The sequence below is a fragment of the Neolamprologus brichardi genome, chromosome 11 (genome assembly GCF_056152115.1).
Source record: "Neolamprologus brichardi isolate AB-2024 chromosome 11, ASM5615211v1, whole genome shotgun sequence".
In the NCBI taxonomy this organism is placed as follows: Eukaryota; Metazoa; Chordata; class Actinopteri; order Cichliformes; family Cichlidae; genus Neolamprologus; species Neolamprologus brichardi.
In genome coordinates, this window is record NC_142114.1 from 13,294,914 (window position 1) to 13,310,624 (window position 15,711).

The 15,711-nt window shown below is 41.2% G+C and overlaps 1 protein-coding gene across 5 annotated transcripts in view; it reads right to left on the reverse strand.

Annotated features, from left to right (window-relative positions):
- Window positions 1-15,711, reverse strand: part of fhod3b (formin homology 2 domain containing 3b) — a 96,207-nt gene that overhangs the window by 8,423 nt on the left and 72,073 nt on the right. For 2 of the 5 annotated variants that reach the window (XM_006801430.2, XM_087848141.1), the window contains exons 6-20: window positions 11,981-12,075; window positions 11,070-11,181; window positions 10,057-10,151; window positions 9,284-9,427; window positions 8,902-9,146; window positions 7,444-7,569; window positions 7,143-7,313; window positions 6,254-6,313; window positions 5,522-5,644; window positions 5,229-5,363; window positions 4,235-4,285; window positions 3,419-3,609; window positions 1,910-2,440; window positions 899-1,812; window positions 223-381 (exon numbers count right to left, since the gene is read on the reverse strand). In XM_006801430.2, coding sequence (XP_006801493.2) covers window positions 223-381; window positions 899-1,812; window positions 1,910-2,440; window positions 3,419-3,609; window positions 4,235-4,285; window positions 5,229-5,363; window positions 5,522-5,644; window positions 6,254-6,313; window positions 7,143-7,313; window positions 7,444-7,569; window positions 8,902-9,146; window positions 9,284-9,427; window positions 10,057-10,151; window positions 11,070-11,181; window positions 11,981-12,075 — 3,152 coding nt within the window. The remainder of the gene's footprint in view (window positions 1-222; window positions 382-898; window positions 1,813-1,909; window positions 2,441-3,418; window positions 3,610-4,234; window positions 4,286-5,228; window positions 5,364-5,521; window positions 5,645-6,253; window positions 6,314-7,142; window positions 7,314-7,443; window positions 7,570-8,901; window positions 9,147-9,283; window positions 9,428-10,056; window positions 10,152-11,069; window positions 11,182-11,980; window positions 12,076-15,711) is intronic. The other 3 variants (XM_006801427.2, XM_035912329.2, XM_087848140.1) reach the window with 2 other exon arrangements.

The following is a 15,711-nucleotide window of genomic DNA, read 5'->3' on the forward strand; positions in this document are numbered from 1 at the left end:
CACATTGATTTTTTTTTATTTTTACTGTAAATCAGAGTAAATAAAAGAGAAGATTCAATTCAAAATTGCATGAAAACAACTCGAAATCAAGCTGATGATCACAATATATCTTAGCATCTCTGTATTCTGATAAGCTGGGGTGTTAAGATGAGTGGGAGAGAGAGAGAGAGGAAGAGTCCATAGGTGTGCGTCATAAGGCAGAACCTTATTAAAAAGACTTACCTCGATGCCTTCTTTGTTTAGTGCGTACTCATCAAAGTTGAGAATGGCAGTCTTGATTGTGCGGGGAGGAGGTAAGACAGTCAAACCGATGTTTATAGCATTGCTGCGCTTTGAGTCCAGGACTATGATCTCTTGCCGTTTGCCATCAACAGCTGCTTTCTACAAGATACAGAATATTACGAGTGTGTAAGAAGTGTGCAAAAATGTATCCAACATATCAACCTTGGTAGAAAAACCTCAGTTATAATTATTTTTTCTTTTTCCTGATTCCCTGTGTGGTCTGTGCTTAAAAGACTTGGAGGTCTACATGGCAGTGTTTCTTGGTGTTACAGTACATGTTTCTTAAAATGTCACAGCTTTCTGCACTTGAAGGCATTATTTTAGAACATATTTTAGTTTCCGGAGCAGGGTTGGCCCCTGAACCTACAGATTTTTGAATCAGTGGATCCTGTACTAACTCTGAAGATTTAAGAATGTGTTGATGTGCTCTGGTCCCATAGTTTACTTTAACATAGAGGTAGGGATGACTTAATCTAAAGTCCATCTTGTACTGTGTGCTTCCTGATTTATATGAGACAACAAGCACAATTAGCACCAAACTAAATCACAAAATGATCCTTTCAAATAACGAGCTAGGGAGGAGAGCTGCTCTAATAGCAGTCTATACAGTAATTACCTTCGTGACAGAGAGCTCCTTGGATTTGGACTCAAACAGCTGCTCCAACTTGGATGTGTCCAGTGTAATTGGCTCCAGTTTGGACCAAAGAGAATCCTTACAGAATTTATGACTCTTACACTGCCAGTCCACAGGACGAACCTCATTCCAGAAGAGACGGATGGTCTTCTTCTTCTTCTGGAAGAGAGGAATATCCCCTCGGCTCAGCTGAGGGGATGGCGGAGGGATAGGGGCCATAAATGGTGGAGGTGGAGGCATCATTTTGCCAAGGATGGGAGGAGGTGGGGGGCATCCAAACAGTGGTGGTGGTGGTGGCAGGGCAGTATTGCACGGCAGGGGAGGAAGAGGTGGTATTAGGTCACCTGACCCTGTCGTGCTGTCCATATCTAAAATGTCCATGTCATCCTCATCCTTCAGGTCGGTGAAGTCCATATCTTTGATCCGCAGCTCTCTTGGTTTGGCCATCAACTGGTCCCAGATATAGTCCGACTCTTTCTTTGGGGCTAACGTTGACGAGGCAGCGGGCGATGATTTTTCAGCCTGTTGCTGCTCTTTTGACATCTCTGCTTCAGGTGGTGATGTCAGGCCTTTGACCAAATTTCCAAACTTCCCCGCCACTGCCCGGACGCTGCCCTGATTGTCCAGATTTCCCACCTCCATCTTTTTCACATTTTCTTCTCTGGCCTGTCTGTGAGCCTCCAGTGTGGAGATCCTGCTAGCCAAACTCGCCACAGAGTCATTCACCTCCTCCTTCTCACATTTACACTTCTCCTTTTCAGATTCTCCCACTTTCCCATCATCCTCAGCGGCCGTCTTCTGAGCATAGAGCATGTCCAGCATGAAGCGTTTCCCGTTGAGAATTTTGTTGCAGTGGTCATTAACATCTGTCTCTTTAATGCACTGAGTCCATTGGCCTGAAGGTATAGAAACAATTCCGATCAAATAGAAGGTAATATGAATAGTTGATCACCAAAGTAAGCAAATAAAATCTGCAAAATGTTTTAACTCTACCTGCTTCGATTTCACGGTTGAGTTTCACCTCCCGCTCCTCTCTCTCCAGAGTGCTACTTGTGGAGGAGATGCTGGATGCAGAGCAGTTGTCCTTTTCATTCACCTCTTCATTCTGCCTCTCTTTTTCACTCAACAGCACACTGTCATCTACATCCCTTTCTGTCACCTGCTCCTTCTCAGACTCCTCCTCCAACTCTACTGCTTCTGCTTCTACATCCAGCTCTCCCTCCTTTACCTTATCAGTTATATCTGCTTCTTCATCTGCTGCCTCATCCATACGCTGTCTCCGCTCCTCAAGCTTCACCTGCTCTCGTGTCTCTTCCTTACTCTTGCCTGACTGTTCAATTGAAGCCACCTCTACCGCTACCTTCTCTTCAGCAACAACATCCTCTGTCTCTGCCTGCGACGCCACCTCAGTTTGCTGTTTGTCTGGTTCAGGGGGAGGTGCAGGGGAAGGTTCTAATACTGGTAACTCTGGTGCTGCGCTTTTTATTCTGGTCTGTGGTTCAGCACGTGGGATGTGTTCTGTTCCTGGAAGAGAAATTACGGCAGTATTAAAGAAAAATGTTACTTTAAATGTTTCTGTACAGAGTTATGTGCCAATGTATAACTCTGATAGTGTTCAAGAACAAAAAAAGTTAAAGGAAAATCTAAAAATATATTTAAAATTGCTTCCCGGCATATCATTAAGTGTGCTGATACTGACATTCTCAGACTGAAATACATAAATCAATCACCTAATCCCTTTATACGACTGGCTGAAACACTGCAATGCTTTACAAAAAGTCTGAGAAAAATCCTTCAGCTTCAGCCTTTATCTCCAGTTTAAAGTCACCAAAGAAGCATGCTTTACAAAGATAAACTGAAGAAAAAAACAAGAAATTTCTGATTACAATCTTACATTGAAGTATCTTGAAATTACTGACAGTCATTCACTGAGAGTCGATCAGCTGTTAACCTCTGATATCAATCCATAGGAGCTGAAGGCCGAGCGTAAGCACCTCTGCACATCTACATTGCAGTGCAGCTTCACCCGAGCTTCTCCTGTTGTTGCTTTGTCTGACTTTATCATTTACATAGCGCCAAATCACAACAACACTTGCTTCAAGGTGCTTTATATCGTAAGGTAAATATAGACGGTTTCCCTTATTTACTAAGTGGTCACAACAACAGATGAATAAGCACAATTTATTCGGCACAGGTTTTTGTACTGGATGCAACCCTCCTTCTTACACAGGCTTGGAACTGGTACGAGGAGTACACTAGAACCCTATATTATTTGCATATAAGGCAAATGTGTTAACCACTACACTATGGAGCCATTAAATCACAGCAGATGGAAACAGAATTATTTTTATCAAGTTTTAATGACAGGCCAAGTGAGGGAGACAGGAGCACAAACAGCCAGTATTGTGTCCTTCACCTGTGTCATCAAGCATTCATTCACTCATTCATGCACATATCTCTCAAGTCCTAATGAAGAATACATGTTTGACAAACAAGGTGTACCCAAACTCTGGTGTGTGATGGTGGAGGTGTCTTCCTGTGAAATCACGGATGAAGGTGTAGCACAGCGGGATGCTGAGCGGCTGGCGGGGTTTGGACTCAAACACAGAGTTATCTCCGTCCGCCCTCTTGTTGGCACTTTGGGGCGCTCCCGCTCAAACTCCTCCGCAGCTACCCGTTCCACAGCCTTGTACCTTCAGTGACACACAGCTGCTTTTACTTTTATGTGGACACTGCGCTGTAGTTACATGAAAAGCGGTAATGGATAATTGAATAAAATACAGGATGCACAATAAATTTGTTATGGTGATGAGGATGATGTTTTTTGGGGTAGTGACATCTATATAAGCATAAATCTCCAGCAACTCTAACTATTGAAATATACATGACAGTTTAGACTTTAGAGGTATGATGACCTCATATAACAATGATCAAAAAGTTATGTCAATGAATAGAAGCCATTTAGGTTGTCTCATTCCAGGGTAATTACAGAAAATGGAGCCATAGTCCCATTACTCAATGACTGAAATGATGACAAATCATATCCGTTTTGATAAAGTTGCCAAAGTTCTCTATAAGATTTTTGGCACGAGGTAACACTTCACATGTCCCTCAAAATTGTGTAAGCTGCATTTTCAAAAAACATGCATGCCAAAAGACAACTACACACTATTCCTGTTAAACGTTGGAACAGCTTAAGGCTGAGGCAAATTGTACATCTTATATCTGATCAGATATTAAAATGCTTTTTAGTTTTTAACCTAGCTTCACAGCTGCAGCAGTGCATGCATGTGAAACCCTGAAACAAAGTAACCTCACCTTTCTTCTCTGGCTTGTCTTGCTTCTTCTCTCTTTTCAACATAATCTCGACTGAGACAGAAAGACAGAAACGGATCATGGAGAGCAGGGAGAGCATGGGCAAAAGACAGTTTAAACCTGCATTCATACTACATAAGATTTTTATTTACATCTGATATGTACAAAGAGATCGCCGTATGATGCTCCATCTGCCCTTATTCTCTTTACAGTGTACACCACTGTATGGACAAAAGTACTGGGCTGTGTACACATTAAACTTGAGCTGCTGATGTTGATGTCAGAGGAGGAACTGTGCAGTTATTGGATCAGCAGAGCGTTGGACTTACATGGGATCTCTTGCCACCCCCTCTGTTCAATGCTGGATGTTCAGAGTGGACATAGATGGCCTTTTTTACTCTTGTCAGTCCAAAACGTGAACACTGGTATCCTCGAAAGAGTGGCCTTTATGTTTTAGATGCAGATCCACAGCCAAATTTGTCCTGTTGGCTCTTGTATGTTGTGCGATTTATGATGTGGCAGTTTGGTTTCTCCAATGTAGAGGTCTGAGCATTGCTTGCTGCACTGCACAGCAATACACTGTGTTGCTTAGCTTGTGTTTGGGAGTTTTGAACCAGTGTTCATCTGAGGGTGTGGCTGGGTCTTAAGTCCACTGGGATGTCATGCTCAGTGAAAATTCTCCTGAGCTTCTCTGACAAGAATGACCTTTAAAACATTTGCAAGGATAGACTGAATGGTTAGGTGCTTGATTTTAAACACCAGTGGCAACGGAGTGAAATTAGCTGATTTCAAAGTTTAAGAGGTGTGGCCCAATATTTTTGACCATTTCATTTATCTGGTTATCCTCACAAAGCAGTTTTTCCTCACACTGGAGAGATATGTGGTCATCTTTAGTGAGTGAACATGGCCTGTTGTTAACCCGTCTTTAATAGGTTCCACTGTACAGAAGCTATACAACATTTTTTTAATGCGAAGAAGTCACATAAGGGAGGCTAACCTAAAGCGGCTCCTCTCCTCTCTTTCAATCCTCTGCAGTCGCTCCTCTCTTTCCTGGCGTCGCCTCTCTCTCTCTGCAGCCAGAGACTCCTGATGCTGTCTGTATGATAATGTTAGCAGCCCCCCTATAGCAGGTCTGTGAATCAGAGAAAAAGAGCAAATAAGACTAAATTATTGCTAATTAAGGGAATGACAAATACTTTGATTTATGCATGTGGAAGTTTCTTCAAAATAAAAGCTTGACAGAGTTATAGTTTACATTAAAACTCTTTTTGCATTAGCCGTGTTGCTAACCTGTCAGGTTTGGATTCTGGTGTGGAGGTTGCTGAACTATTAAAACGATGGACGGGTGATGTAGGAGTTTGGTTCTGGGATATGGATTTGACGCCAGGATGTGGAGTGCCATTGCCACTGATTCTGTCAAACGAAAAGGAAAATATGTGTTGTGCTGAAGACAGACGAAGACACAGGTGGATGCACATCATCACCACTAAAGCAATTTAAGTAAATAACTTCAATGTGGCCTCTTAATAAAAACAAAAAGATGAAAAAACCTGACAAATGACGTTTTTTCAGATTTTTTTTGTAAAACAATAAATTTGAGATATTATTAAATATATTTTAGCAAGAAAAATATAATATTTATTAAAGAGCTTGCGCCTACTTGTGGACTAGCCATTACAAGAACATCAAAAATTATTTTGGTACTCTTAATTCCGTGCAGCTATAGCTATGTGCACTTGCACTGGGTGGTGGTGTAATAAATTTCTTAAGCACTGTATGACTTATAACTGTATAACTTAAACTACGGCGACTGTCCCACTAAGGCAGTTCAGCAGCATCACTGTGAGAAAATCCATCCATCAGTTATTGCTCATCCATGTTTGTGTGTGAAAACAGCTCAGTTGTAATTATTATTATTTTTGACTAACTTGCACAACAGTAAAAATGATATCATTACATTTTCAGTAACTTAAGTATCTTATATATCTTGTTGAACATTGGCCTGTTGACTCCTTGTCTTACCTTTCAGCCCAGCAGGGCTTTCTAGCAGGACAAGATGAAGGAGATGTATTATCTGTCAGACTGAAGATGTAAGTGAGAGAAAAGTCAAGTCAGATTTGAAAGACTCCAAAGATTAAATATTTAGCTGTTAGTCACATAAAGAAGACAGTTTGAGGAAGGAGGGCTGCAAGACTACAAGACGACAGAGCAGACAGGGACGATACAATATCTCCCTCTGTCTCACTGATTAAGCGTGCATTTTAGAAAGCAAAATCTACCATAATTCCTGATTTTAAAAACACTTTTTAAAGCTATTAAGTGTTTATTTTTTATTGTCCAGTGAACACCATTTGCTACATGCAGAGCAATGTGGTTTCTGTTGCTACAGACCTACAGACTTCAGCTTAAACATGAGCAGAACTACACAGTAACTGTAACCCATGGTAACAATTGAAACTCATTATTGCTCTGACATCATTTATCGCCTTGTCTTGGATTAACTGTGGCACAGAGCCACAATGAAAGACAGATGAGGACTAAATGCAAAATAATGCTTTCCAACATCATGGAAAAGGACGGGGTTTAATAACTTCATCGTGTAGTGCAAGTCTTCAGTGATGGCATTACATTTTTGTACAATTATTTGTATTTTTATGATTAAAATGCTGGGTAAAGGTATAGTGGGATATACACAGACACCGGTGATGGAGTGGTTCCACATTGAGAGGTGTGCATGTAAAGTAGTGCTTTCTCAATCCCAAACAACACCTGCCTCTGGTTTAAGTCAGGGGACAAAGGGATGGAAAGGGGGTGGAGAGGCTGGGGTGGACTGATACAGAGGGTGTGCAGAGCTTGGCGCTCTATTCAGAGCAAATTGGAAGAAAGAGTCAGGTGGCTGTGAGGAACACACCAAGGACTAAAGGTCCTCTTTTTAGGTGGAACGGACACAGGAGAAGATGCCCTGGTCTTGACGCTGAGATACTCTCTCTGCCCTTCAGGGTCACTGGCTTTAGGGAGGATGTTGGCCATACACTTTATGTTCAAACACATGTTAGGAGTGTCTGCTACATCTGGAACCGCACTAGGATGACAAAATACAAGAGAGTAGGAGTCGAGAGAGAGTGAAAATAATCCAAAATGGAAGAGAAAGTAGGGAGGTACTGTGTGAATAAAAATGGAGAAACTGTATCACGGTAGTTGGCCTAAAATACCTGTGAGTGCCCTGACTAGAGGAATCAGAGACTGGATGACTTTCATCATCTGCCTCATCCTCCTCCTCCTCCTCCTCCTCCTCACCCTCCTCCTTATCAGCCTCATCGTCTTCCTCTTCCTCTTCCCTGTGGTGGGCGAGGAGGGGTTGAGGGTTGAAAGGAGGAACGGGAGGATGCAGGGGAGGCGAGAGAGAAGAGAAATTGGACAAAGACAACGTGAAACCACACAGCAGAAGATGAAAGAGAGAGCACACAGAAATGACGAAAATCTACAGACATGCTTTTCAAGAAAGCATTAAAATTATTAGTGTAGAAGAGAGACATGCCTGAGAAGGTTAGTAGATTTTTAGTAATTCTGGTTTTATGACATGATAAGACAGTTAAAGGACAACATTAATAATAGCACTAATACAAAAGAGAAGAAGAGTATTTGATTTAATAATGAGTGTTAAGCCTGTAGGAGATATGTTGTGTGTTTGAGCTGATAGTTTGGGGGTCGCCATACACGAGTCTGGGCCGGTTTGCTGTTTGGATCTCTCTCAGTTGTCTGGATTTCATTAACAATATGGAAAATTGTGATCTTCAAAGGCGGCTTGAATTTCCTGTGGTGGACTGGAAGAAGCTAGCTAGCATGGTATCATATGACCTGCTGGATTGAATTTAGGTTAACCTGAAGATCTGAGTGCTACCAGGGGTAAGGGGTATGCTTCTTGTAAAAAGCTTGTTAATAATGATTGGGGAGAGAAAGACAAAAAAGAAGACTACAAATAATTTCCAGTTTGCCTCCTGGAGCATGATCTAGAATAAAGAGGTTAAAGTAATGTTCATCAAAAGGATCTGTGCTTTTATCGGGCATAATCCCTTTAAGCATTTAAACAAGGCTGCAATTTGCTTCTTGCCGGAGTCACCAGATGTAGTCTGTGCAGTCACCAAGGTCTGTCATATATAAAACATGTGGCACGGTGGAGTTTAAGTTCAGTGCACGCCCGCTGAAGGAAGCCTGACTTCAGAGTGAGAGCAGATAGCTCATATCTCGTGCTTGCAAAGGCTTCCTTTTTCCTCGAGCGGCAGGAGAATGCCTGTGACAGAAAATTAATTTAAATGTCACTTTGCTGCAGCAGTCTTCTCTTTGTCATTCTTTAAATTACTATATAATGAAATTCTTTTCCTCAGCTCTGGACAGGGTAGAGCTCCACAAATGAAATATAATACACACTTGTAGTCGGGCAGCCTTCCTGTAAAATAACTCAATGGGAATCATTTGTGATTCCTTTTTACTTGCAGCTATCTTTCAGGCTTTAGATCACCCAGGTGGATGAAACATTTAATAACGAGGTCATGGTCGACCTGCCTGTGCATGTGCTCTGCTCTAGGTCATTACTTAATAAACCCAAAACTAAATATTTCTTTTAGTGTCCTAATTCTCTTCCACCTCTCCTCTCCTTTAGCAAACTTTACCTTTCACTGATATCTTCATGTTGGCTACCAAAGCGGAGGAAGCCACTTGCGCGAGCGTGACTGGTGCTGGGTGATGCTGGGGCAGAAGCATGGCCTCTGCTATTCTGAAGCGAATGTCTCCGGCTGCGTCTTCTCTCCAGACCTCGCCTCTCATTAGTGCCGCCGACACTGGCCCGCCGGCGGTCCTTTCGCCCACTCGGGGGCAACTGGGTGTCATCGTCACCATCCTCATGACGGAGAGTCATCTAGGTCAAAGAGACAGTGAGTGAATAAAGTATAACAGGGATCTTTACGCAGACGCATTCCCGGCTGATATTTGACTTATTAGACACACTGAGCTTGTTTGTACAGAGATAAAGGTTTGTACTGTAGGCTTCCTGACCTCATAGATGTTGAACTGTTCCACGAGGTCGAGATCAGTGCCTTTTCTGCTTAGGTGTCTCTGGGCCGTGGCTTCGATGCCTTGCTCCTCCAGACAATCCACCATGTCATAGTAGGAGTCCTGGTCTGGTAGGCCTGCCAACGTCTGAGACACACACAGAAGCAAACACATGCGATTTTCCATCCATCCATTTTCTTAGCTGCTTATCCAATCATTCAAGCTGTCACAGGGCAACAGGAAGGGTACACCCTCGATATTTGCCAGGGCTAACACATGATAATAAACAATAACAAAACTAAACTGATAATTCACCTGCAGGACTGAAGCTAATCTGAGTAATAGATAATGTATTCAAGTAATATATTTAAAAACGATCTGTAGCCAGGCTGTATACCTAAACATATTAGTAGTATGTAAACACATTTTTCTATATCCACAAGGATAACACTGAACACCAGCAGCCCTGTATCCACACTTAAATCATTTTACACTCCTGCAGTTGCTTCTTCATTACCACAGTTACTGCAATTTCATATAAGCAACACTTGCAATCCCACAAACACAAATACAAATGACCTCTCGCCTCAAAAGACTTTCTTTGTTATCTCTACGTTATTCAGGTGCTGATAGAACAATCTATATACAATATATAAAGGGGGCCTTAAATGTAGCAGATTGGGAAGGAAAAACACTAGAGACAGGCAGGTAAATGCTATACTCCAAGGTAATGCAGAAATAGTTCGTTAAATAGTATCTAAATAGTATTTACTGACCTTATTGATAAGCGTCATTGCGAACACCAGCAGCTCTGTATCCACTCCATCCTTCTCATCAAGGATCTCCATGACATTTGACCACAGTTTTGTACCTGCATCATGAAAACACATGCAACACGAGTGTGTATAAAAAGAAAAGTTATTTCAAGGTTTACAAAGATGCTGAACAACTACAGAATCTGAAATCATCCATTTGATCATCTCACAGTTTGTCATAAAAACCGATTTGGCTCCATCGCTGTGTAGCAATATAAAAAACAAAACCTTTTAAGTCATCTTATTGCGCCAGCAAACTTTGCAGTATGGCTTTCATCTTCCTCTAGAAACACAGCAGTAAAAATGAAAAACAAAAAACGGAGGCGTCTGCATGTGGCAATAAGCAAGGAACGCTGCCTCATCCATGAAATCAAGTCCAACTCCTCTCATCGGGAGACAGGGGATCATGTTCAGTCCTCTTACGCAACAGCAGAAGTGACAGAGGGATACCTGAGCCCTGCACACGGATGACCAACCCCCTGCTGTATGCCACAGCACAATGCTGAGCTTTTAGGATGGCAGGTAACTGAACCCCACTGCAGGCAGGAGATAGACTCCTTCTCAATAAGCCTCATTCCATGCGTGGCTGTGGCGCGGCTGAGAACAACTGATCGGACCGCGCTTTCTGTGTTTTACTGCTCAGGTTTCACTGAGCAGCCGAGAATTAAAACTTAATGATGATGCTATGTAGCAACACATCTCAGAGATACTAAATATAAGGTGAACATATTCAATGATTAAATAGTAGCACACACTGTAATTTTATGGGGAAGTAAATGTAATTTATGATTGGCTTAAAGAACATATTACACACTGAATTCACTGACACTCTGGTTAATGCAGCAGGTTTCCGATGTTTGCTCCTTTATTAATATCTATACCATGTGAGTGTGGGAATAGAGAATGAGTCAGTCCCTCCTTTGACAGTAGTGTTGTGCATTTATGTTTGTTTCTCAGTTATGCGAGCATCGTACCCCTTTTGGTATCCACAGCGTTCACAGCCTTTATGAGAAGGGCAGCATTGGACTCGGTGTACTCGACAAACACCAGCAGCAGCTTTAGGGATGTCTTCACCACCAGACGAAACTGTGGAAAGAAAAACAATCTGTTGAAGCAACAAACATAGAGCGCACAAATTCAACTGTGAACTTAATGTTTCTGCAAACAACTATGATGAGCATGTGCAAGCCCTTTAAATTCCAGATCCTTAATGGCATCAAATGGTAAAAGCCCTTTCCTGTATGAACAGTCTTGCAAGGTTTTGATAAGAGTGCTGTGTGTCACTGACGGCTCATGAGAACACACTGTACAGCAGTCAGACGGTATAAAAATGCCATAAAAATCTAAATGCTGAACCACAGATGAGCCTCAAAATATAGCAAGATATCTAAGGTTTAGTAAATGTTTCCAGTGATTTACACCACTGTAAAATATGGAAAAAGAGATTTAAGAAAAAAAAAGTAGGTGAGAGGAGTGTTATGGTTATGATATGCTGCAAAGCTGAGGTTAAAATCAACACAATAGGAGGGGTGGTGCAAAACATGTTTTCTTTCCCGGTGAAGTGATTACAAAGAAAAGGGTTCAGATTAAAAGAAAATAAACCAGACACCAAATATTTTGTCAGTATTTACACGGAAAGGCAGGAAAGTAATTTGTAAGAACATCAAAACTGTGTGAAAAGAGAGCCAGTGCAGCTCCCTCATCTGCTGCACATTTGCTGCACATAATGCAGTCTGGCCAGTAGAGGGCTGAGGTGACCACACTGACAGCAGGGCAGCAAGTATAGGATTTTATCCTTCTCATCAGTGGCCAGGTGGTGTCGTTGAGTTGATCTTATAAGATATCTACAGTGTGGAGTAATTTTTACATTTTTATTTTTTTTTACCTTGGATCCAACCAGTGTGTAAAGCCACTGGATCGTTTCATTGTGAGATATGAGGCCGTTCATCCCGTCCACGTACAGCATTATTTGACCAAGAGCTGGAGAAAAGGAGAGTGGGAAAGGCAGACAGAAGAAAGACATGGGAGGAAAGAGCACAGGGATGGTCAATCTTATGGTATTACAGTTGATGTTTTCATCGTTTCATAATTGTCCATCAAACCTGTCTTTGCTCTCAGTGGAATCCTGACTATGCAAAGCAGGTGAAACTTAAGTTTCACCAACGATTAAGGGATAACAGACTGTATTCATGAGAAAACTCATAGTTTACTTTTGGTGCTTTTTGAGAGATTTCAGCCCCAATATATGACAGGAGACATGACCTTGTGGTACAATACTGTGCAAAAATCTTTTTATTTTGCTAGATAAATTAGGTGCAGTGGTTTACTGATACGTGCAAGTATACATGGAAATTTATATGGCAAAACCAGAGTTTGTACAATTGATTCTAATGAGATTGGAAATCAATATTTGATTTACTTTATCAGAGCCTGAACTCTCTTAGGCAAGCTTTCTTGTCATTTCTTTAAGGAGTCTTCAGGAATTGCTCTCCAGGCTTCTTGAAGGACATTCAAAGCTCTTCTTTGAGTCTTGGCTGCTTTTCAATCTGTTCTCTGTCAAGATGATCCCAGCGTGCTTCGATAATGTGGAGGGGGGCTGGCGAGGCCAAACCATGACTCTGCTTTTACTGCATTGGCAGTGTGTTTGGGATCATTGTCGCGACAAGAATGAAGCTTCTGCCAATCAGGATCTTACCAGATGGTATTTCATAGTGGACTAAAATATGATGGCAATTTTCTGCATTCATAATTCCTCCTCTGTAAATACTGTTGACAATGCATCACTCTATAAGACTTCTGACACTGACCTTCAGTTGAGTTCTTGTGTAATTTGGCATACCTCAGGCTTTTCTACCCATTTTCCTCCATTAAGAATGACTTCTTGACAGCCATCCTTCCACTGAAACATTCACTTCTGCTGAAGATACCATTTAAAAATGTCATGCATAGGCAAAACACTGTTTCACCTCTTGAGCTGGTTGCCTTCCTTATGCTTGAATGATTCATATGTTGATATTAAGTGGCTTAACGAACAAAAATCATTGCTCTGGTCGGGTATGAGGACTGGTTTGAAAATGGTTGAAGAAAAGCTTTGAAAACATTCAGAAAACCTGGAAAACTTGTTCAAGATGACAAAAAAAAAAAAAAAAAAAATACAAGAAAATCTGCCTCCTTCCAAGCGAGCTATCAAGAAATGAGGGGTGGCTCAAGACTTGTGCACAGCACTGTATATAAGACCAAAAACGTACACTATCAGATCATTTCCCCCTGTATTATTCACACATTCTCTAATTCTTTTTTATTTTGGTGAAATAAGACAATGATCTTCCAACACTCTAGTATTATATATGTAGTAATTGTAGTAAATGTAGTAGTAATTATATATGAACTGTACATGCAAACTGGAGTTGCTGTGAAAATTTAAAATCTCAACAATTAGGTGAAGATCTTAAAAAAACAAAAACATCACTTGTCCACATTCAACTCTCAAGTTAGTGGACACAACTGGGGGCAGTATAACTGAGCAGAGTGCCTCAATGGAAGCTGACATGACTTCTATCTGTAACAGGATACATAAATAAGAACATAATCAGAGCCAAGGGATCTCAGTGGGGGGCAGTAAAAGTGTAGGGCTTCTGTTTAAGGAGATGGGGGAAGGGAGATAAACATTACAGGACATGAGTGGAACAGACAAAAGCACCATTTAAAATGTGGTGGGTGTTTTTGTTTTGTTTTTAAAGCAGCATCTCAGAGGAAGTCCACACATGTAGAAGTAATGCTTTCATACAGAAGACCACAACATGATGAGTTCAGTTTGAACCCACAGAAACTTTACATGATACATTAGCTGACACGGGGGGAAGAGCACGTGACGCATTAAAAGTGGAACATTTTTGGAGAGCCTGTTTGACTGTTTCTTGGCAGAAGTTAGAGTGTTGGGAGGTAATCATACATTGGAGAATATTCTCAATAAGTCAAGCCATTGGTGTTTTTTATTCAGAAGGATCATATATATAAAAGTGATCAGATATATTAGCAGCTGTGACAAAAAAGCAGAGAAACAGGTGCTTTGAAACTGTATACATTCACAGATTTTGATCTAATCTCTTCTTTGTATGTTTACATCACTTTCCTATAACATGTTATGATGACAGGCTGCACTTTCTGTTATGTACAAATAAATTTCTTCATGCAGTCTTCTAGAGCGGCATGAAAATTGCGAATATGCAGTTGATAGGCCAAAATTCCCAGGTGCAGCTGCTGTGTGTACATGATGTGTGAGAGCGTGTGGGTGGACAGGCCCTGTGTGTGTCTGTGTGTATGTGCTTGCTGTCGGCGTACTGCAGCGGCAGCAAGCAGCGGTGGCGACAGTGCATCTTTTATCAATCGGGGTTAAGTACTCGCAACATGTCAGAACAGAGAAATGGTCCTTTCCCACTGCGAGCTCTGGGCGTTGTGTCACAGCAGACCACAATAGAATGTGTTTTTTAAAAAAGCGATTGACTCTATCGGTCAGTGCAGGCCAGAGAGAAACCCTCTGTAACTATCCCACCAGACAGCTTTAAAGAGATTATTTACAGCACACTGTGAGCACAGAGTACAAAATAATGTTTTGTTTATTATTTTTTTATACAATTTTTTTATACAATTTATACAATTTTTATACAAACACAAAACAGCCTCAACTTTAAAGAGCTGTGTGGCTTTAGCAGACCTGCAATATCATCACTGCACAGACTTATCTCTCGCGTGCACCTGTGTACGGTATCTGCCTTAGTGCAATGTGCTTTTAAGGAATTCCACTGAAAACACGCGTCTTTAATGAGACTTTTAAGTGTCATTACGCAACACGAATGTTCAGTTGCTGACAGATGAGACTTTATCTATCCACCACAAAGCGAGCTGGCTTTTAGATCACGCTGACATGTTATCATAAGGCAACATTTAAAGGTTTTAGCCTATAGAACAGAGGTGCCAAACATAAGGCCAGAATCGGCCCGGCAAAGACTCCAAACCAGCCTCACTGCATGGCTGTGGAAAATGTGAAGGAAGGCATATATTTTACACTTTTAACTGTATTTTGCTACGTTTTACAGCTTTTACGACATTCATACTACATTGACGTGATTAAGAGAAAAAAGAAAACAATTGAATGAGAGAAAAGTTACCATTTTTTTCCCCACTATCTACCTTAGAAATTTGTGATTGAGTGACTGGTGTGGTTGAAATTACACTTCTTTTTCTTACAGTGGCTTGCAAAAGTATTTGCCCCCCTTGAACTTTTCCACATTTTGTCACATTACAGCCACAAACATGAATCAATTTTATTGGAATTTCACGTGAAAGACCAATACAAAGTAGTGTACACGTGAGAACTGAAACAAAAATCATACATGATTCCAAACATTTTTTTTTTACAAATAAATAACTAAAAAGTGGGGTATGCGTAATTATTCAGCCCCCTGAGTCAGCACTTTGTAGAAACACCTTTTGCTGCAATTACAGCTGCCAGTCAGACATGCCAGGGTATGTCTCTACCAGCTTTGCACATCTAGAGACTGAAATTCTTGCCCATTCTTCTTTGTAAAACAGCTCCAGCTCAGTCAGATTAGATGG